The sequence below is a fragment of the Sander vitreus genome, chromosome 18 (genome assembly GCF_031162955.1).
Source record: "Sander vitreus isolate 19-12246 chromosome 18, sanVit1, whole genome shotgun sequence".
NCBI classification, from domain to species: Eukaryota; Metazoa; Chordata; class Actinopteri; order Perciformes; family Percidae; genus Sander; species Sander vitreus.
In genome coordinates, this window is record NC_135872.1 from 12,417,066 (window position 1) to 12,438,318 (window position 21,253).

Here is a 21,253-nt window from a genome sequence, read left to right on the forward strand (position 1 = left end):
TGTCTCAAGTCATACACATATTTTTTATTTTGTTTTCACACATGAAAGGTTCTGGGTTGGTAAATATGTCATTTTTTTTCAACTAAATTGATATTCTGTACAATCATAGTTACATAATATATTCATTATTCAACATTATATGGATTAACAAAAAACTAAATAAAAATAGAAGGGCATTCAGAGAGTGCAGACCTCTAAAATGTATATTCTGTAATTTGCCTTAAGTAAAGTCAGATCTCCTCAAATCTATTATTAAGTTTCCCTTAAACAAGATTTCAACTCTCAAGTCTTCCAGTGTTAAGCTGCTCATTGGAACAACACTTTGATAAATAAAGCTTAATCATGAGCAGTGGGAAACTGGTCTATAGAGCCATATGGTCATAAGAGATTGTGTATCACTGAGGGATGTCAGCTGCATCAGTTGCAAAAACCAAACACAAAGATTAAGAACTATTACAATGATAAAGCTTTTCAAAAAGTTGAGTAAATGGTAAATATGTCAGTATGGTGGCCTGATTTATTTCCTGGTTTCCTGCTCTTTTCAGATTGAGGAGCTGACTTGTAGCCTACCAGCACTTCAGGCCTTGTCCAGCAGCACTTCTTCACTGGACAGCTCCACCAGCAGCACTGAAACCACCAGCCCACCTGTCAAAAGAAAACCCCTCCCACCTATGCAGGGCGGAGCCAGAAAGGCACTACTAAGATGGGTCCAGCAGACAGCCACCAAGTATGTAGTCTCCCTTACAAATTGTATTGCTCTTCAAAAACACCATTAACAGTGAAACTTTTTTTTCATTCTGCTTTTGCTATGTTCTTTGTAGACGTCTGGGCATTGAGGTAAAGGACTTTGGCCCCAGTTGGCGCACAGGGTTAGCATTCTTTGCAGTTATCCATGCCCTTCGGCCCAATCTTGTTGACATGGAGCGTGTATGGGGGAGGCCCAACCAAGAAAATCTGCAGGAAGCCTTCTTATTGGCTGAGACAGAGCTGGGCGTTCCACAACTTCTCGACCCAGAGGGTAAATTACATTTTGTATTTTTTTGTGACTTTGTCATCATATTGATGAAAACTAAACAGAGCAACTAACCACATATCTACAACATCATGGGATCAAATTGATTCTACAGTCATTTGCCTCTGTATTACCTTTTCTTTTTCTCTTGGCTATATTATCTTCAATAGAAAACAATGTGCGCTTTGTGTTACTCAATTAATAAGAAATTACTTGTCTTACACATAATTTAAATCTGTAGCTTTTCATCATATAGAACAGTTTTTTTCTCAAGAATACTGAAATACAATAGTGGGCATCTATCACAGCATCAAACGTGCACCTCATTGTCACTTCCAAACACCAGCTGTGCCCCTTCACGCCTGCCCTTCAGAATGAACTCTAACAAATCAAGCTTGACATCAATATAATCGAGTTTCATTAGGCCATGAGATTCAGCATGGTGGAACCTCCAAACAAAACTTGGACGCTAATCTTAAGTGCTGAAGGTTTTTTTCATTTAAGGTGGTTGTCTGTTTCTGAATAGATGTCAGTCAAACATTCTTTTCAATTCCAGTTATTTTCCTGTTTGAGAGAAACTGTGGAAGAATTATCAGCTTGCCTCGACTTGATATAACTTACTTAATTACGTTAATGTGGTTCCCTCCTTAGATGTTGATGTAGACAAGCCAGATGAGAAATCCATTATGACATACGTAGCCCAGTTCCTGAAGCATCATCCTGAACGAAAACCGAGCGACTCAGACGGACAGCCAGAAGAAGAGGTAACCAGCTCAGATTCATCTCAGTCTGGATACGTCATTCATTGTCTTCTCTTATTCTGCATCCTGTGTGTTTTGTCTTTCTCTTTAGATGTCACAGATAGTGTGTCAAACTTCAGCCATGGCTTATACATAGATGTTAGTTTAGTTAGTGTTGTGTCCTACAGCTGGGTCCTTCTTAACACTGTTTAAACTTTAATGCTTGTTTTAATTTATGCAAGGGCAAGGTGGGTGAGGCTTTTTTCATGGCCAAGTTCGGTACAAGTCAGAGCAATTACAGGAAGTGAATTACCATAATTTATGATTACTTAATTCTTTCTCAAATTTTCTGATGCAGTAACCACCACCAGTCTGCTATACAAAGTAGGTTAAAACAAACAGTAATTTCACTTGTTATGTGACTCAGGTCTGGCAGTGTGTTGCCTATTTTGTGTCTTTTCTTGTTGCACATTTCTCTCCTTGTCTTTGTCTCTCTGGTGTTTTTGTGTGGTGACTGCTTTCCTGTGGTTGTTGTGCTGGCCTCTGTCCTACAGCAATGTCTTGCTCCTCGGGATATAGAGGAAATGTTGGAGGTAGGTTATAGAGTAACTTAAAGGTCCCAGGGGCAGGTTTTCCATCATTTTTCGCAGCTCAATGCAATTAGCACCCAGGCACATTCATAGTTTCCATATAAATATGATTAATGCTTATTTTTCAGGCTCTATTATTGGATTACAGTATCACTGCCTACTGTACAGTGTATGGGTGAGATCAAACATTGTTTTATTATGTCAAAATAGAGCCTATGTGCTAATATTGGCTCTTTATCTTACCTGATGTCATATTCCTGCCGCAGGGTTTCTGAGCCATGATAACAAAAGGGAAGTCCAGTATAATAAGACGTGATATTACCATTTATTAACGTTACCTCCCGCCATGGCTTCTGGTCCCATTAGCATGACAATGAAAGCCTCTGGCATTGGCAGTGTGCATTGATACAGCGTATTTGATGGAAAGCTTGTGAATAGAGGTTGCCTATTTTTAAGGTTAACAGTGGCAGGAACATTGATGTGCTTTAAAGCCACGCTAACCACTTGCTTTCAGTGTTGCACTGTGTTTTGTTGTCTTACAACACTGACTAGGCTTTTGGTGGTTGTTGTGTTTCACTCCCGTTTGGTTCTTTGTTGACAGTTCTTGCTTACCGCTAATGTTTGTCCTGAATATTCTCTTTTATTGAATAAAGGTCAATTGGCCCTTGTGTTTTCACAAAAAACAACAAAAGTGTTGTTTTATAAAAATAAATAGCAACTGAAACACTGGTTGTAACATGATTTGCAGAAGTTGAGTACAATGTAACAGATAAAAGTCTGCTTCCATTTGGAATTAGCTTAATTTATTTTAAGGCTGTCATAAAGAATAAAGTTTGATATCCTTACAGGAGCTAATGTGAAGTGATTAAACTGAATAGACAATCTCACAAGCTTTTGAGCAGCATAGTATTATCGTCATGGTTACTCAAAATCCAATGAAATGTTAGTAGGGGGTCTCAGACAAAGTACCCTGTTTAAGTTGAGTGTTTTTGGCAGCTGTGGGTTTTTTGACGTTTTGTCCTGCAGGGAGACACAGAGGATTAGGAGAACACATGTTTAACAGTACATGCCTCTCTTTCACCCTCTTCCTTTCATCAATCCCTCAAACATTTATTTGGTTAATCACCCTTTCTCTTCATCTTTCTGTTTTACCCTCGCACTTACACTCTTCCGTCCTCTCTTTTTTAATTTGTTTTTCATTTCCTCGTTGCACTTTCCAATTTCCACAACCATATTTCCACCCGTTGTTCACCCCACCACCTCTCACCCATCCCGGCCTCCTAGAGAGAGCAGCGAAAGAGCCTGAGGGAGCTCAAAATGTGGCTCAACCAGCTGGAGAGAGATGCAATACAGGCTCAGGAGACTGAGGGCAATCTCACTCAACAGTACCAGGTTAGTGTGTGTGTGTGTGTGTGTGTGTGTGTGTGTGTGTGTGTGTGTGTGTGTGTGGGGGGGGGGGGCAGGGGCAGTTTAAACTGGGCACACTGGGCACAGACGCTCCTATTATTAGCTTAATCAGTGGCATTACACTGTGGGGATCAGACGGCAGCCGCCATATTTTCAGTCAATCTGGCTTATTCCACCAGGCCTCGGGATACTTTCCATATTCAGCAGCATGTGGGATACCCCCATTTTATTTGCACATTATTCAGAGAGTCTGAGAATGTAAAGCCAGAAAGAGGATTCAGCATTCAGAGACAGTAGGCCACAGATTTTAATGAGGTTCTGATTGGATACCAATAGGAAGAAGGTGTGACCCATGAGAGAGAGCACATGTCTGTATACTGTAACTTTAATATTTTTGAAAAACAGATTTCACTTCTTCTTTCTTTTTAGTTGTTCAAGAGTCTGCATGTCCAGTTGGAAATGAGGAGGAAGCAGGTGGATGGAGCTTTGCAGTCCACTCAGAAGGATGGGATGTTGACTGTGGATCAGGCTCTGGTCAAACAGGCCTGGGAAAGAGTCTCTAATATGGTGAGAGAAGCAGGCGGGACATTCAATCTCTTAAAATGTTTCCAGACAGATTTGAACCCAGGATGTCATGGTTGCATGTGTTTTTTAGAGTGCCAGGGCAACAATAACCAGTCTGTCAGTCTGGTTTGTTTGTTTTCAAGCAAGTGTAATGGTGATTTGTCTCCTACTTATTCATAATTTAGCTCTATTCAATAAGGACACAAACTGAAGCAAAAGCAATGAATATAAATTAGCTTTACAGTCTGTTTATTTCCAGTGCGTGATTAAAAGTTTTCATTGTAATTGTTTTATCTGTAATGTGTTTTCACTTTTGAGCTTTAATTGGGGTTGTAAGGTGATTTTTGTTCTTGTTGTGCCATGCAATAAGCAGAACAATCACAATCTGCTCAACTGTGTTTCTTATTTCAGCTCTTGAACTGGCATCTGCAGCTGGACAGGTCTCTGCCGGCTCCTCTGGGTATGGTGGGGGCGTGGCTGCATGAGGCTGAAGGAGCCCTGCGACAAGAGATCATCGTCCATCAGGCACACGATGTGACAGCTACCACTGTGCACAGGGCTCTGGAGCAGCACAAGGTTAGCATGGAGCCGTAGACAGGAGAGGCAAAATGCTGAAACAAAGGACAACTTGGCGCTGGACAGAGCGGTGGCTTTGTTCAGTTTATATTTTAGTCAAAAGTAAATTCAGTATTAGGAGCACAGGTTTTTTTAATGTGTTATCAAATGCTCTGATCAGAAACCTATTTTTCTTCAGTCTTTACAAGTATTTGTTTTTATGTGCTCATGTGCTGTATGTATTTTCATGTACACTGTGCAGGATGTGTTGAAGAGCCTGGAAAGTCACCAGCAAGTATTTCAGAGGATCCATAAAGACAGAAGTGTTGATGGAGTCCCTGTTCCCCCAGACCAGCTCCAAGACATGGCTGAGAGGTAATAAAGGCACCTGCCAATCTCTCTGGGAAGTCTGATATTAACTAGCTCACTTGGCATGATTTCACATTTTGCTTTTCTGAGGAGAAATAGAATGTGAGGGTCAAGCTGTAAGTCTGATATCGTTTGTAAACTTTGTCTTTTTAGGATGAACTTTGTCTCTACATCTTCTAACATCCACTTGTGTAGAATGGAATTCCAGGAGAACAAACACCACATGCAGGGCTTCCTCACTCTAGCCGAGTCCAAGCTCAAATCCTGGATCATAAAATACAGCCGACAAGAGTCCGTGGAACTGATGCTCCACAACTATGTTGTAAGCTCAGGCTTTGTTTCACTCTGTAAACGATGTGCTGAAATGTTAATTGAATCTTTAGGGTTCCTGTGTAGATCTTGAAACTTAAGAAAAGTATGGAAAGTATTTTACTCTATTGTTTAATTTTAAGATATTATTGGATAAAATTCCTAAGGATTTAACAAATAATTCCTGCTACATAGTGTATGACTACTAGATTTAATGCTGTATATCCATTATGATGTTACTGTAAGCATTGTCTCCTAACATGTGGTAATAGTTTCCATTTGATTCTGTCTTCATCAGGCATTTGTGGAGAAGCAACATTTCTTTGAAAATTACGAGGCATTGTTCCAGTCCCTGAAACTGTCTGCTGAGGCCTATGTCAATGCTGACAGCTCAGGTGAAACATTAAAATGTATACAGTAAATGTATGATTTGATATGTAATGTACACAATAACCTTCCTGGATCAGGTACATGCTGTATGTTTTTATGTACATATGTTTTTTGATTACTGATAACTGTTAAAAAAAATGGCATTTAGGAGCGGCTGATGCAGATAAAATCCTCTGTGAAGGTCTAAGTAATTATATATCATTATATCGTGATATAGTTATTTTTCTGGAAAATCAATTAAAAGGTTTAATCTTGATCTCCTATGAAGCAGAAAGGAACAACCTTGAACACTTTTTTATGCATAAAATACAGAAATGTCTTTTTTTTGTGGCTATTCCGGTAAATGAAACACTTGGCAAATGAAGGTACTTAATCATTTCAATGCCATAATCACATAAAAATACAATATTGCAATAAAGCAGTCCTGCTCAGTGATGCAGTGAATAAAGCCATGTGATTGTCCACAATGGTCTAATACAATTAGAGATATTACAGGGATAGATATCTCAATATAAATGGTATGGCAAAATCTTCAAAAGTTTCGTTCACACATTTTATGGTTCGCCAAAACCTAATGGCATTCTCGTCCTTTGGATGATGCTTTTAACTAAAATTGAGTGGCCCTAAATATCTCAACATTGTACACATATCTTAACTTTATCCTCCCTTGTCAACAGCTCAATAACCAACGAGGCTTTCTATTCCAGCAGCTCAGTCTGCCCCTGTCTGGTTTTAATGCTTGGTAGAAGGGAAGAGTCTGCAGGCTACAGCTAAATGAGGTTCCTCCACTCCCAGCTCTCAGTGGGGAATACGACCCCATTTGCTAGTTAGGGGCTGCTCCACTTCTGCAAGTCTCTGGGCGCAAACTGAACTAGCTTGTTGGTTTCATTAAGTTTCAGGGTTGTGCTCCTTTAGGGTATGCAGAGCGGAGAAGTGAGGTATGGCGAGAAATCAGGACATCTGATGCTTGATTGGTCGACCCCACAAATTAAGTTGTCCTCCTCCATGAGCCTTGCATGTAGTTAACACCCTCGGCTCTGATTGGCTGGATGAGAGATCATTTGGATCTTTTTAAAGGGCCAGTTTGAGGTTATAACAAACTGAGGCAGGAGAGGATGATAAGGGGGATTGATATGTAATGATCTGCTATTTAAAGGCATAGTAGTATGTGATTAATGTGTATTTGAAACTGGATAATTGTATTTGGTGGAGTCATTTATCTGCCCCACACTGGCTGACAATAGTTTGTGGCACACGAGTTTTGAGACCTGAGCATTTGTACCAATGATATGGAACACAAGCAAAGATAATACATCTCCCTGTAGTGAGAGTTTTTGAGGTCAGAGGATTGTCTGCAAAGGCATGTAGCTCCATCAGTCTTTATGTGCTCTTCATCTGGTCTTTCTATAAATATGGGTACCATATGTCCTGTGCCTCAAAGCAAGGCTATGTAACTTTTCCTGAACAGCGCCAAGTGACAATTGTATAATAGTATATGTAAATGCTAAAATGTAAAACTAGACTAGACTAGAGTACACAAGTCATCAAACTGACATAATAATAATAGATACACAACAATACCTATCTAAACATTAGATTACATTAGCCACCATGTGCCCCCTGTGATACCAGACCAAGTAAGGCTGTGGCTGCAAAGCCCCTGAGTGTATCAAATTGAGCAAGATTGTGTTGCTCAAGAAATCAGCTTTTATTTATAAGATTGTGTTGTTTGATAGTGCATAGTCTCACTTAAACCCCAGACAAAATCCATATAAATCGACAAGCAATTCAATCAATGTTTTAATATTGAAGATAAGTATGTTTATGAAGTCTCCTGTTTACACTGTTTTAGTGTGACTAGTATTGTTAGCAGCAACTGCAGCAACAGTAATAGTAGCAGCGCTGCTAGCAGTAGTGCTGGTAGTACTAGTACTAGTACTAAAGTAATACTTTACTTTTGCTGTCATTGTTGATTTATTTCTGCTCCAGTGGACGAGGGTGAGATGGGAGTGCGCAGGTTCATGCAGGAGGTGGTGACACAGTGGAGGAGTTTATCCATGGAAGTGCGCAGTGTGAGGAGCATGCTGGAGGAGGTGCTGTCCAACTGGGAGAGGTATAGCTCTACTGTGGCCTGCTTACAGGCTTGGCTGGAGGATGCAGAGGAAGCCCTGAGCCGGCCAGAAAACACAAAACGGGTATGAGATTAACTTTTAATATCGTAAGGAACCCCACCATAGTTTCTTTTTTCTGTGCACAGATTAAAAGTTCCCTCATACATGTATTTATTTGATAGATTCAATGCCTCACAGTAGTAGCAATCAAAACCACGTCAGCCCAATTTCAAGCATTTGGTCTTCTAAGTGGAATCCTATTAGCAGTCTCCACTCAAGTATCAAATGATCTCCTTGACTTACAACAAGCCACTAAGGATATTCCAGTTGTCGCATTGCCATGGTTACCTCAGATTCACATCCCCACCAAGGATTAGACAGCTAATTACCCCAGTTTTTTTATTGTCCTTTCTTTGTTTCTTTCTATGAATACCTTTCTTTGTCTCTTTTTTGATTAGCTTTCTTTGTTTCTTTCTTTGACACTCATTCTTTGTGTTGTTCTTTGTTTCTCTTAATTTCCTTGTGTCTCTGTCTCTTTCTGTCTTTTTAATGAGTCTCTTTCTCATCCAGGAGTTTTTCAGGAATCTCAGCCACTGGATAGATCAGCATGCAGCCATGAATGACTCTGGGAATTTTCTCATTGAAACGTGTGATGAGAATGTGTCGCTTGATCTCAAGCAGCAGCTACTTCTTTTGAATGGACGATGGAGAGACCTCTTCCTCCAAGTCAAACAAGTAACAAACAAAAACATCCTAAAAATACAACTAAAATACAGTCAAGAGAATTTAATTAAATTCTATTTCTTGGTGAATGTATTGTTTTTAGCTGATTACTTTATTTTGAATGTTACTATTGGTACTATCTGACCCAGAACTGAGGAAGGTACATCACTTGATAAAAATCAATCCTAATCTTTCCTCCGTTGCAGTATGCCCATGTAGATGAGCTGGAGAAGTGGAGAAAAGACCATCTAAAGGCTGTGTCAGCCCTCAAAGAGCTGCTGGACACAGCAGAGGCCACGCTCAGTGTTCCTGTCCAGGTGTCTTTCCTCAACGTTAGAGCCTTTCTGCAGGATGTGGAGGTGAGAAAAGTATCATACGTTAAAGACTAGCACAATAATACAAGCACTTATTACCAGAGATTCTCATTATTTCAGCTGATACTATTACATTATCACATTACATTTTCTACAAGTGTGTTTTAGGTTGGTAACATTACAACATCAGCCCAACCCATTGTTCGTTAACAGTGATTATTGTGTACCATCTAAGTCTAGCCAGCCATTTAGCTTTCATCATCTTTCCCAGTTGTTTTACTTTTAGTGAACTTGAGCTCTTAAACTTTAAAAAAAAGTTACTTAAAGCTTTATGTCACTGCTGTTTTGAAAACAGAGCTGCAGAAAACCTTGTTACATGTTTTTCTATTGCCAAACTCAGTTTAGATCAAACTGCATTCAACTTAAGGACATCTAAAATGACCCTTTGCCTCTTACCTCTCATCTCAGAATACCAAGCAAAAGGTTGTTGCCATGGAGACACAATACAAGTTGGCTGCCCGCAGTGCTCAGCTACTTGCCAAGGATGCGCCACAGGATGAAGCTGCCAGGGTCATGGCAACTATGGCAACAGCCAAAAGTCAGCTGAGTAAGGTAGGTATCGTTTAAGTCCGAAACATGAGAAGTAGTACGAAATCTACCTGAAGTCTTTCTTTGAAATCAACACAGTTATCTTGTCCTCTTTGGGACTTTTTTATTATCTTCATCACACATTGTTTGACTTTCTGTGTCACTATTCAATGGCCCAGTTTGTTATTTTGTTTCCAGGTGAGAGAGCGGTGTCCCTCCCTTGTGAGGGAGTGTCATGTCCTTCTGCCACTGTTGGAGGAGATGGAGAAACACATCACTGCTTTTTACCAAGCCCTGGAGCGGGCCAGTCGCATCACTTCTGCTGCCAGAGACCCAGAAACACAGACCCAGGCCCAGCAAAAACAAAAGTGGCAGGTTAGATATGATGACAATGAACAGATTGAACTTAAATGAACCTAAACCATGTGGAAGACTGACTGGTTAAAGGAAAATTATTTTAGTAGTTTTGCTCATCATTCTGCACACAATCAGTTTTACAGTGCAATTGACATATACCATGGATATTTCATGTACATTCACATACATTTTTACTATCCAGTTAGTGGTTTAGATAATTAAAGTCTGTCTGATCACTTATGTGACTTGTGACTGAAGTCGAGGGGTAATATGTTATTATATTCAAAAGGAATGATGGCAAAATCTACAAAAATAAAAACCTACATTCAAATATAACTATATCTGCTCTCTTGTGTGTCTATTTTATCTCTACCATTGATATTATATTTATCTTCATCTTTACAACCGATTTTTACTATAACTGATATATAAGAAAAATGATGATATATTTGAATGTACCATTATCAACACACTTTCATATTTGTCGTTTCCACAATTTCCTCAGGATTTGTTAAACCAGCAGCAAAGCTGTAAACGCTGTCTGTCTGTGATTGAGAGGAATCACAACACACTGCAGAGGGCGCTCTCCACCAGTAAGGTGCTCCGAAACTTCGACCTGTCCCTGCTGCAAAAGAGAGTGGCTGAAATACAGGGCTCAGCGCAGGTTAGTGTTAAACATACACATACCAGAATGCCACACAGTCACTGCATTGCCCTCAATGCTGATTATATTAATGAGATTACAAGAACATCAAAACACCCAGGAGGCAACAGTGCAGATTAGACTTACTCGTGTGTCTCATTATTCATTTGCTTGACGTAAGATAGATAATGTAATTACACTACTATACCGAAGAGACTACACAATCACTATTTCCTACTGTCCATCCTCTCAGGCTTTGCTGAAGGAGGTTGGGGAATGGCGAAGGCAGGAAGAGGCCAACAACTGCCTGAGGAGGAGGTTTGAAGAATCAAGACAAGAGCTGGAGAGAGTGCTGAAGAAAGCTCAGGGCTGCTTGAGAGAGACTGGAGACGCTGAGGAATTACTGAAGAAACACAGCGTAAGATCAAACCTGTAACCTTCTGATGTAAACAGAGGACGTACATGAAGGGTACGGCTAATCTGTAGAAAAGAATACTGGCTGCTAAATCTTCTCTTGACCACAAAGACAAACAGATATACTGCATAAGTATCAGTAGCAAAACAGAACTCAAAATAAACTTGTATGTTTTTCTGCACAGGATGTTTTGGGCCATCTGGACCAGCGGTTGCTGAGCGTGTTCTTGAAGGCGTGTGATGAGCTGACTGACATCTTACCACAGGAGGAGCAACAGGGGCTGCAAGAAACTGTCCGCAGGCTGCACAAACACTGGAAGGTCAGGGGTCACAATGCTATGAGACTCGCGTATATTATACAGGCTATCTTATCTACCATGTCTCTTATGCTCTGTGTCTTCTCTGGCTTTTCCACAGGACATCCAGGGCGAGGTACCGTCTCACCTGCTCCGTCTGAAAGTGGAGGTGGAGCGAAGTCGAGTTGCTGTGATCATACAAGACTGCAGAGCAGAGCTGGACAGAGAAATGCAAGCCCTGTCTGGCACCTGCACCAGTGAGAGAGTGATCAAAGAGCACAGAGTGAGCCTCGGATTTGGTAGAAATTTATAACAGATTAAACCAGGAGAGAGAGAAGGAGAAAGATAAAATCACTAAATGTAATCTTTATCATCATTCTGGAGCATCCTAAGTTCACCATTTCCTTTTCTCTTATCTCCAGACTTTTTTCAGGGAACGCAAACCTCTGACTTTGTGTGAGAAGAGGATTAGAAACATGGAGGATCTGTGTCATAATTTACCTGACAACGACGCGGCTCATCGAACGCTAGACTCCACCAGGATTGCTGTAGAGGAGGTTACAGAGCAAATCAAGAGCACCCACCTCAAACTGGAGCATCACTCTGATAAATGGAAAGAATGGAACGAAAGGTAAAGCTCGAAAAAACTAAAAATCCTTACAGCATATCCAACATCTTCAAGTCTGATATTTCCATCCCTGAAGGGACTTCAGAGTAGTTGTTCCTTTTTCTAGGTTCTGTGAGCTTTCTGATTGGCTCTCCTCTCAGAAGAGGCAAGTGAGGCTTTTGCGAGAGACATCGAGAAATTCCAGCCATCAGGAGCAAGTTGATGTTGCCGTTCAGGTGGGCTAGCACTTTATATTTGCTGCTTTAGGCACAGAGATTAGGTTATAATTCAAATCATCCTTCGTAAACATGCATTCCCTTTTTCGTGCTATTACTATTTCCAGGCACTGCAGGAAGCAGTAGATGCCCGAGAGGAGAGCCTGTTGTGGCTTAAGAGCCGTCTTGCTGGGCTGTCTGAAGTTAGCTCTGAACTGGAGGTCCAAAGACAGAGAACAGCCCTGGCCAAACTCTCAACTGACTTGCGGGCACTCTTTTCTTCACTCTGTCAGGTATTCTAAGATATTCTTAATGTCTTTCTCCTGTGTTTTTTCTTAACATAATGGTTTTGTTTGATGCTTTGTCTCCCTCATTCACAGTGGGGTGAGGAGGGCTCTGCTATGTTCCAGTACAAGGAGCTGAGGGAGGAGGTGCGTGGTGCTCTGGAGGAGGTTCTGAGAGTGCAAAGGGAGGCTGAGGAGCAGACCAGCAGGATCCTGGATGCTGAGGGCCTGGAGGAGGCCAAACAACTTTATTTTATTCACCAGGTGTGTGTAGTGCAGAGACAGGAGAGTGGTGATGTTCAGATGTTTGATTTACAGAAGCTTACACCAAAATGATACATCTGATACCATGGAAATTATTTGATTAATACAGGCAGGCATGGACATTATAGTGCGTTCAAATCAAATAATTTCTAGCCTCTTCAATTCCTGTATTCAAATGTCTTTTAAATGAATTTTATGTCCCTGTGGAAAAATACATTTTAGTTCAGATTATGTCTGGTTTAAGTTATATAGAGAAAAATAGACATCTCACTAAATATTTAGAATTGATGCTTCTCACAACTTAAAGTGTAACTTAACAGTCCCTGAAAGACTTCTTTTGTTGACCTTCAGTGGTTTAAGAGGTGAAACAGGCTTGAAAATGTCATCTAGGGAGGGCAGGAAAACACTGCTTTTCGGATTGTGTTCCATTTCTTATGTTGTAATTTTTCTGCAGAAAGCAAATATGTCATCTGATTTTCTTGTCTATGTGTTTGTTATAGCACCACCTAAAGCGCCTGCATGCTAACCGGAGAGAGGCGGAGCTTCTGGTGGCCCACTGCCACCAGCTGCAGAAAGGGGAGGGGCTCAGTCAGTCTCTACGGGAGTTGGAGGGAACTTTCAGAGATGTCGACCACAAATCAGGGACAAAGGAGCACAACCTGCAGGTAGACCAAGCCTGTTTTTTTCTCACGTTTCAGTCAGTGTGCTAATGTTTGCATGTCTGTGTCCACACAGACCCCTGCAGTGATCATTGATTGGTCCATGTTGAACCTTAACCAAATATTGATTGTTATGTGGTATGTTAATTTTGTTTGCGTCTGTTGTCTTGGTATGTGTTTACACACTTCTATCACTTCGTCTTCGAACTGATCAGAAAATCTGCATTTCTGTAGTTTCTGCATGGAAATGTCTAAGATGCCTGGAGTGCATAAGTTCATTTTTAGAAGGAAAACCACCGTAAAACTCCTTAAATCAAAACTCCAAAACATCATGAATATATTGGAGTTAAAGATTCATTTTAGACGGACCCTATTACACCAGTAGTAAATAATAACATAGAGAGCGATTGATGCTAGAGGTTGCTGATGCATTTTGTTGTTCCTTGTTACAATTTACAGTAGTGGGGTAATCTAGAGTTAAATTAGAACCCATCAACTCTTTGTGTACATGTAGTATTTTCTGTATAAAACTTTACCCACTGACATTATTCTGCTGTTTCTTCGTCATCTCAAGGCAACTCTGAGCTCCTGGCAGAACTTTGAAGCGGAAAGAGAAACGGTTTGGAGGTTTATCAGTAATACCAACAATGAGCTGCACAAAGAACTCATTTTTAACAGCCTGGACAGCCTGAAAACTGAACTGGAGCAAAACAAGGTGTGTGTGTGTGTGTGTGTGTGTGTGTGTGTGTGTGTGTGTGTGTGTGTTCTCTTGTTTAGCTATATTCGTGGGGTCCAAATAACGGAAATACAGTATACTTGTGGGCTCCGGACAGCTTTGTGGGGCCAAAATGCTGGACCCCACAACTTTAAGGGGCTGTTTGAAGATGCTTGGTTTTAGGATTAGGGTTAGAATTAGATTATGGTTAAGGGTAAGGGTTAAGGTTAGGCATTTAGTTGTGATGGTTAAGGTTAGGTAAGGGGCTAGGGGATGCATTATGTCAATGACGGGTCCCCACAAAGATAGTGCCACGCACTGTGTGTGTGTGTGTGTGTGTGTGTGTGTTCATGTGTGTATGGTCTGTATTTTCTCATACAATATATTTTGTTGTTTTCTTGCCTGTAGGAGCTCCTCACAAAGGTTGAGGAGTGTTCTGTGCGAGCAGATCTCCTCCTGGAGAAGGCAGCAGATATTCAGCTTGGTCCGAAAAATCGGACTCTTCTTCTACAGCAGGCCCAGTCCACCAGAGAAGCTGTCACACAACTTCAAGACCACCTCAACAAGAAGTATGTCCCATCCTCATCCCAATTATACTGTAACTTCCTCAAAATTAAGTCATATTTTGAAGTTTGATGAGGAAAAATAAAGTGAAGCAATTTTAACCATGCTAAATGGTATACTTGTGTGCTTGTTCTCATTCCTAGTATTCCTAGTACATCTAGATATGCACACAATATATTTTACAAAATGGTTTCTTGTCTAATCTTGTGTTTTCCAGTTTTGTCCACCTGGAGATGATGTGTATGTGGTGGGAGCGCTTTAGCAGTGAATCAGAGGTCTTCTCTCTGTGGATCAATGAGAAAGAGAAGGAGCTGGAGGCTGTCAACTCCACCTCCTCCTTAGATCCTCTGAACAAACACATCAGCACAGTGAATGTATGTCATGTATCGCATTCTTTCTTAAAAATGTCATTCTTTATCTTGTTTTTTTTATCCCTAATACTGACTGCATGCGGTATTGCTAAAAAAAAATTCACATCTTCCTTAATCATCTTCTGATATTCAAAAATAAATATGCATCATCCACACATTTTTTTTCAGTAGCTCCCTGTAAAATTTGTCAAAATTGCTGTCTGGCCTGTAGCAGTGCCTGTACAGTATTAGTGTGGCCTGAGGGTTATTAAGATTAAGATGAAATAAGATTTAAAATGTACAGTATGTAACCCTGAGGAGAAATTGGGTCAGAGCTGCAGCAAAGACGAGGATACAGGAAATCAATTGATAACATTGAAGAAAATATAATCTTGGCTTGCCAGACCTCAGCCTTGTCAATCTTATGGAGGTTTAGACTCTAGAGCAAAAGAATGTCAAAAAACATTTGGGATAACAAGACTTAAGAAGTCCTGCGGCAGCCGTTTGATTAGTTATGGGTTTGAAAACCTTTGCCTCCAGAAACAGTACAGTCAGTTTTATTTTCTACCCAACTCCTGTGCTTGAATTCTTCTAGACCTCCACGAACCTGAAGACACACAACATGTATCTATGATAGACTTAGGAATTAATATAGATAAAACACAACAATATCTGTATCAAGCCAATAAACAGAATTGGCAAAGTGTTATGAAGTCTTTTTTTTCTACTGTTTTTCAGTTTGTCTTGTTTATTGTATTTTTTCCAACTCATGCCTTCCATACTTTTCCTGATTAGCATTCCTCTGCTGTTGCATGCCCTACAGGCTGTGGCAGAAGGTTTAGAGGAGAGAAGGGCAGCTCTGGCCCACATGGAGGCAGACTGTGAGGCCCTGTCGAGTTGTGTGACCCCTGGAGAGACTGGACGTATCCGGTCACGACTTGCACAGATGAGGCGCTACTGGGAAGAGTTGAAGGGAAGAGCAGAGCAGCTGGGAGGACAGCTCAACCAGAGCGCCTCTTACTGGCAGAGATACAACAATAACCTTGAACAGGTATACAGCAACACATAATGGAATAGTGGTGCAAAAATTGTAATTAAGACAGTGCGTGTTAAATGCGTGCAAGTGTGAAATACATTCTTGAATAAGTAAGGTTTTTGTCATTATCAGGTCAAGAAAGCAATGAGTGAACTTAAAGAGAAGTTTGACTGTTCAGTCACATACTGTTCATCATCATCTGAGACCTACAAAAGCCTGCAAGATCATGTGGTAATAAAAAAAACACAAAGAATGCCTTAATGTGACATCACTATAGCTATATGGAATCATTTGTTTGAAACTTAAGGTTGACTGAATCCTCAGGAATCTGGAGGGTCTACCTCCTGTAAGTGTAATTTTTTATATTGTAGTTTTGTTTTTCATACCTGAACCGTAATTGAGTTTTAAATCAACCTTTTTCCTTTTAAGGTTAGGCTGTAATTTCCACTATGGCACTGTATTCTGTAATTTAGCACATTGTTAGTTATAATGTTAGTAGGATTTATGAGAGAGTTGCCAAGCTGATCATAACTACATTTCTGTTTCCTCTAGGAGGTCTGCCAGGCTGTTGAGCAGCTGAACCCCAGGCTGATGGCTTTGTGTGCGGCCATGAAGAGGCTTGGAGAGGGCAGCCAGCTGGAGGAAGAGGTGGCTAACCTCCACAAGCAACAGAGAGAGTTTATGGAAAAGGCAACAGAAAAGCAATCTACATTAGAGAGCCTTCTTGCACTGTGGCAAAGGTAAACAGTACACAGTACAACAGTTATGGGTTTGTGAATTGTTTTTGAAAATTTGGGCACCTGCAAAAGAAATTAGTGAAAAAAATAATACTTTAACTTTATATTTGTCTGAAAAACATCAGTCTGTGTTAACATCATGCATCTTGTACACCTTGTGTTTTTTCATTACTGTAAATACCCACATATGAGCCTTCCTTTCTAGCTTTTAAGCTACTGTGATGCCTTGCTGGGCTGACTCTGTGTGTGTGTGTGTGTGTGTGTGTGTGTGTGTGTGTGTGTGTGTGTGTGTGTGTGTGTGTGTGTGTGTGTGTGTGTGTGTGTGTGTGTGTGTGTGTGTCCCTACAACACCCAGAAGATATGTGTTTGTATATGTCAGGGGTTGTCACATTGCATAAACAAATGTTTTTAGCATAAACTGCTCAAAAATAATTTTGATTACATTATTTCTGTCAGCTTTGGTCCGTGGTCATACACATTTCTTATTCTGATTGTATAAACATGGCTATTTCCCCTTTTATCGTGCATGTGCTCTTAATGCTGAATCCTCGTCTCTATGCCAATTTCCTCTTTTATTCCCTGAATCATTCCCTCATCTTAGTGTGATGTAGAGGAGCAAGATCTTGTCTTTGACATAATCTGTCTGTGCCCCAGTCAGCCATCGTCGTTCAATTATAATAATATGCTTTTCTTGTCTATGTCTTCGATCACACAATAGACCTGGACAATAGACTGGAGCCATTGTTTCTCACTCTTCTGTATTGGTCTCATGGTAGCTGTAGCTGGTGTATGTACTGAGGGATTACTTACAAGCACTGGGGGCTCTTGCAAGATATGGTTGCCCCATTCTGACCCTGTCTCTGATACTGAGGCTTGGTCAGATAATAATAAAATAACACACAGACTGTATCACTGCCTGTGTATACTTTCAGATCACAAGTTGCTGCTAATCTATTGTTCTCATTGCCACCTTTGTATCTACAGATTTGAAAAGGAGAGTTCGTCCATTAAAGGCTGGCTGAACAGGTGTGAGTCTGTTTGCTGTCCAGACACAGACCTGCTTTCTGCAGACAAAGTAAAGCTTAGGAATGAACTACTAAACGTAAAGGTAAGTAATTTTACTATTCTTCACTTGGTTTTCACTAACCTTTACATTTAGATTTTTTTTCCTTTTATGTAGTGTTTATCTTCCCTTTTCAGTTTTATTTTTACCTCACCTATTACACAATGTGTGTTTTCTGCTATTTTTGTGTTGCATCATTTTTGAATACTTATTCACCCATTCAGGAAATGCAGGGGGAGATGGCATCCTATGAGGTTCTTCTGCAGGGTCTTGTCAATCTTGCGCTCTGTCTGTACCCCACGACGCCTGAAGCTCGTATCGAAGAGCTCAGCAATGATCTCGCACAACTACAAGGAAGATGCACTTCTCTGAAGAACAGCACATCACACAGGCAATTCTCTTGTTTTACATATCATACAGATTATTAACTATGTTTATCTTTCCATGAATGGACTCCATACATTATGTGATTCCGCTTTTGTTCCCAAGTTGTTGCTGTCGAGACAGTAATTGCTGTCATGTTCTTAATCCAAACTGCCTTCCACCGCTCTTTTAGGCTTGAGCTGCTGGAGTCACAGTTGTCACAGCTGGAGCAGTTTGATCAGGCACTGCTGACTCTGACCCAAAGGGGTGAACACTTCCTGTCTGGCTTGAGAAGTTCTTCCCAGGTTGATATTGCCCGTCTTGAGGGTGCAATTAGTAGGATGAAGGTGAAAAATCAGTACTTTGCTGTCAACAATGATGTTCTTTATAGCTTTTGTATATTGGAGTAGTTACGGTAATCAAGTTTGTATTGATCGCTGTAGGAGCAAATTTAAATTTGTCTAATTGAACCATCTTGTTGCAGGAGCATGAGGTGCAACTGCAGGCACATGCATCGCTAAAAGACACTCTTCAGCAAAGAGAGTCCTCCCTGCTTCGCTGCTCCACCTCAGAGGCCCAACAGCAGCTCCAGGGCTGGAAGGAGGATTGCCTACAGCCCCTTAATGAATCCCAGCGTCTCCTGCTCCTCCGTAAAGACTGCCTGACTGAGTTAAAGACTTTTCTTGAGAAGCATGAAGCGGAAGCTATGGCTGTGCGCTGCCTTCACGAGGCGGTGGAGGGCAGTGGGAGCTGGGACCGCTCCAAAGTTGAAGAGCTGCACCGTGGAATAGGGGAAGTGGCTAAAGACGTGGCCAGGCTTGAGGCTGAGGCAGTCGGGTTAGACGGGCAGCTAAGCAAGGCACACCTTAACCTGATTGGTGCAGAGTGGCGAGGCTCCAAAGACGTGAGTCATCCTCAGGGAAGAACATCTTGCAGGGGACAGGCAGTGGCCCTAACGATGGCTCTAGAGGAGGTGCAGAGGGGTTTGGGATGGAGGCAAAGTGAAGCAGACTCTTTAGGGGCATTATGGAGCTCCTTCAGGGAGAGGAGAGAGGAAGTGATGAAGAATTTGAAGAAAATGGAGGATGAAGCGAGGCAACACGGGGCAAGAGGGAGCTCTGTACAGGCCTTTCAAAACAGGTATGTAAATGGTAATCAACACACTTCAGGCCTCTAGATATATTACGAAATTATATTTAACATCAGCATAGTTTGTACCAGCTGATACTGATTACAGGGTTATTGTTTTCTTGTACCTGCTGTTTGTTGTTCTTAAGATATATTGTTGAATATACTTTGTCACTTTCAAATGCATCCTCAAAGCTTTTCATTTAGACATCTACTGTAAGTCAAACTCTGAGAATATACTGTATATGAATAAAGCCAAAGTATAGATCCAAACAGAAAAATGTGATATAATATGTTGGAATCAGGCTAGTAATCCCCATTGTTTTCTTCTGCATGTATTTCTCCCAGGCTGCGTTTTTTCGTCCAGCTGGAGGATGAGCTCCAGTCCCTGCAGCATTCCCAGCGGTGGTTAGAGGAGAAGGGAAGCCAGCTGGCCCAGAGAGACAGTGAGCTAGCTGGGGAGGTTCTCAGAGAGGTAGCACTGGTGAAGACAGCCTGGGAGAACGTCAGGACTCTGATCAACATTGGGTAAGGAGGCGGGATGACATAGAGGGATTTTGACTTATTCATCTCATAGACATCTCATCACATTTGTTTTTAGTCCTACTGTGCAGAGGCAGGAAGATTAATGTTTTTGTATTATTATTTTAATATAGAAACACAACAGTTAAACAGCAGTTGCAGAGTCTGTTTTTCAATCATTTAATATCCATTGCCAGGCCATCTCCACAGCGCTATGGAGTAAGGTCGGGCTACACCACACATACATTATAGGATAGGACAAAAATATGTAACATGTATCATGACATGTATCAGGCTTTATCCTGAAAATGTATTTCTGTTGATCCGACTATATACCAAGTAATAGTCTTAACCTTTTTCCTCTCTTTTCTCAATGCAGTCAGGAACAGAGTGGAGTTGTGGTAGATCTTCTCCGCCAGTTCAACCACCTGAAGTCAATCCTCACCACTGTTGTAGAGAATGCTCAGGCTGTTGCTCACACTCTGCCCGACCACAACCATAATGCTCAGGAAGCCAAAAGGACCTACACACGAGTCAGTTCCTTTTGTTGTTCTACGAAAATCATTAATGGTTGACTTTTCTGCTTTTTGTTTTCAAATGATGCATATGATAAACAACATTTCTAGCTATGATTGATACATCAAAACACATGTGTGTCATAGTCCACTGAGCTATGTCAGGACAGAACATCCAATTGTCCAAATTATATATATTTCCTAATAAACCCAAGTTGAAGATTCATAGCTTTCACTGGGCGACTGGGCCGTTTTCTTTTCTTCAAATCACTGCACTATGTAATTCTGCAGTTATTGATTTGCAAGTATTAGACTGCAATGTGCATTGTTTTTCTTGCATATCAGTCAATAAACTAATCTCTAAAATAAAGGATTGCATTTCAACAATAAACCCCCTCTGTCCTTCCCTAGCGGTGGTCTGTTGTCATTCCTTCTGCATTCTTCTCTGTCCCTCTAGCATGACATGGCCCAAGCCGAGCTGAGAGAAAAACAGGAAGACATGGACCAGCTCATCAGCACAGTGGAGGACCTGCAGAGAGAACTGGAAAAGGTTCCCAACTCTGATGCGAGCTCCATCCAGAGAGACATGGAGACATTAAGAAACCAGTGGCTAGAGGTGAGTGGTACTTCATAACACATGTTGTGCCATGTACTTGTTTTGGTAATGAGGCCCTGACAGCTGAAATCACTGAGTTGTTTTTTAATCAGACAAATACATGATACAGTCACATCCTTGAACTACCTGGTCAGACATGGTGAAATTATACTTAATAATACTGTGTTTTGTAACATTAATGATTTGTTCTCATCCTGACAGCCGAAACGACTATGAAGAGTATGAAGAGATTT

At 41.0% G+C, this 21,253-nt stretch overlaps 1 protein-coding gene across 1 annotated transcript in view; it reads left to right on the top strand.

Moving 5' to 3' along the window:
* The window catches only part of LOC144533844 (nesprin-1-like), a 35,135-nt gene that overhangs the window by 11,352 nt on the left and 2,530 nt on the right, over positions 1 to 21,253 (top strand). The window contains exons 7-42 of the mRNA XM_078275409.1: positions 546 to 727; positions 822 to 1,018; positions 1,664 to 1,776; positions 3,627 to 3,734; positions 4,179 to 4,316; positions 4,725 to 4,889; positions 5,131 to 5,243; positions 5,391 to 5,559; positions 5,845 to 5,941; positions 7,926 to 8,131; positions 8,618 to 8,782; positions 8,977 to 9,129; positions 9,553 to 9,696; positions 9,871 to 10,047; positions 10,535 to 10,693; positions 10,926 to 11,090; positions 11,272 to 11,406; positions 11,504 to 11,665; positions 11,805 to 12,013; positions 12,117 to 12,225; positions 12,333 to 12,497; positions 12,585 to 12,752; positions 13,253 to 13,417; positions 13,986 to 14,126; positions 14,535 to 14,695; positions 14,908 to 15,064; positions 15,864 to 16,091; positions 16,209 to 16,307; positions 16,629 to 16,816; positions 17,798 to 17,921; positions 18,101 to 18,267; positions 18,433 to 18,586; positions 18,724 to 19,379; positions 19,716 to 19,895; positions 20,269 to 20,422; positions 20,862 to 21,020. Of these exons, the coding sequence (XP_078131535.1) occupies positions 546 to 727; positions 822 to 1,018; positions 1,664 to 1,776; positions 3,627 to 3,734; positions 4,179 to 4,316; positions 4,725 to 4,889; positions 5,131 to 5,243; positions 5,391 to 5,559; positions 5,845 to 5,941; positions 7,926 to 8,131; positions 8,618 to 8,782; positions 8,977 to 9,129; positions 9,553 to 9,696; positions 9,871 to 10,047; positions 10,535 to 10,693; positions 10,926 to 11,090; positions 11,272 to 11,406; positions 11,504 to 11,665; positions 11,805 to 12,013; positions 12,117 to 12,225; positions 12,333 to 12,497; positions 12,585 to 12,752; positions 13,253 to 13,417; positions 13,986 to 14,126; positions 14,535 to 14,695; positions 14,908 to 15,064; positions 15,864 to 16,091; positions 16,209 to 16,307; positions 16,629 to 16,816; positions 17,798 to 17,921; positions 18,101 to 18,267; positions 18,433 to 18,586; positions 18,724 to 19,379; positions 19,716 to 19,895; positions 20,269 to 20,422; positions 20,862 to 21,020 (6,132 nt within the window). The remainder of the gene's footprint in view (positions 1 to 545; positions 728 to 821; positions 1,019 to 1,663; positions 1,777 to 3,626; positions 3,735 to 4,178; positions 4,317 to 4,724; positions 4,890 to 5,130; positions 5,244 to 5,390; positions 5,560 to 5,844; positions 5,942 to 7,925; positions 8,132 to 8,617; positions 8,783 to 8,976; positions 9,130 to 9,552; positions 9,697 to 9,870; positions 10,048 to 10,534; positions 10,694 to 10,925; positions 11,091 to 11,271; positions 11,407 to 11,503; positions 11,666 to 11,804; positions 12,014 to 12,116; positions 12,226 to 12,332; positions 12,498 to 12,584; positions 12,753 to 13,252; positions 13,418 to 13,985; positions 14,127 to 14,534; positions 14,696 to 14,907; positions 15,065 to 15,863; positions 16,092 to 16,208; positions 16,308 to 16,628; positions 16,817 to 17,797; positions 17,922 to 18,100; positions 18,268 to 18,432; positions 18,587 to 18,723; positions 19,380 to 19,715; positions 19,896 to 20,268; positions 20,423 to 20,861; positions 21,021 to 21,253) is intronic.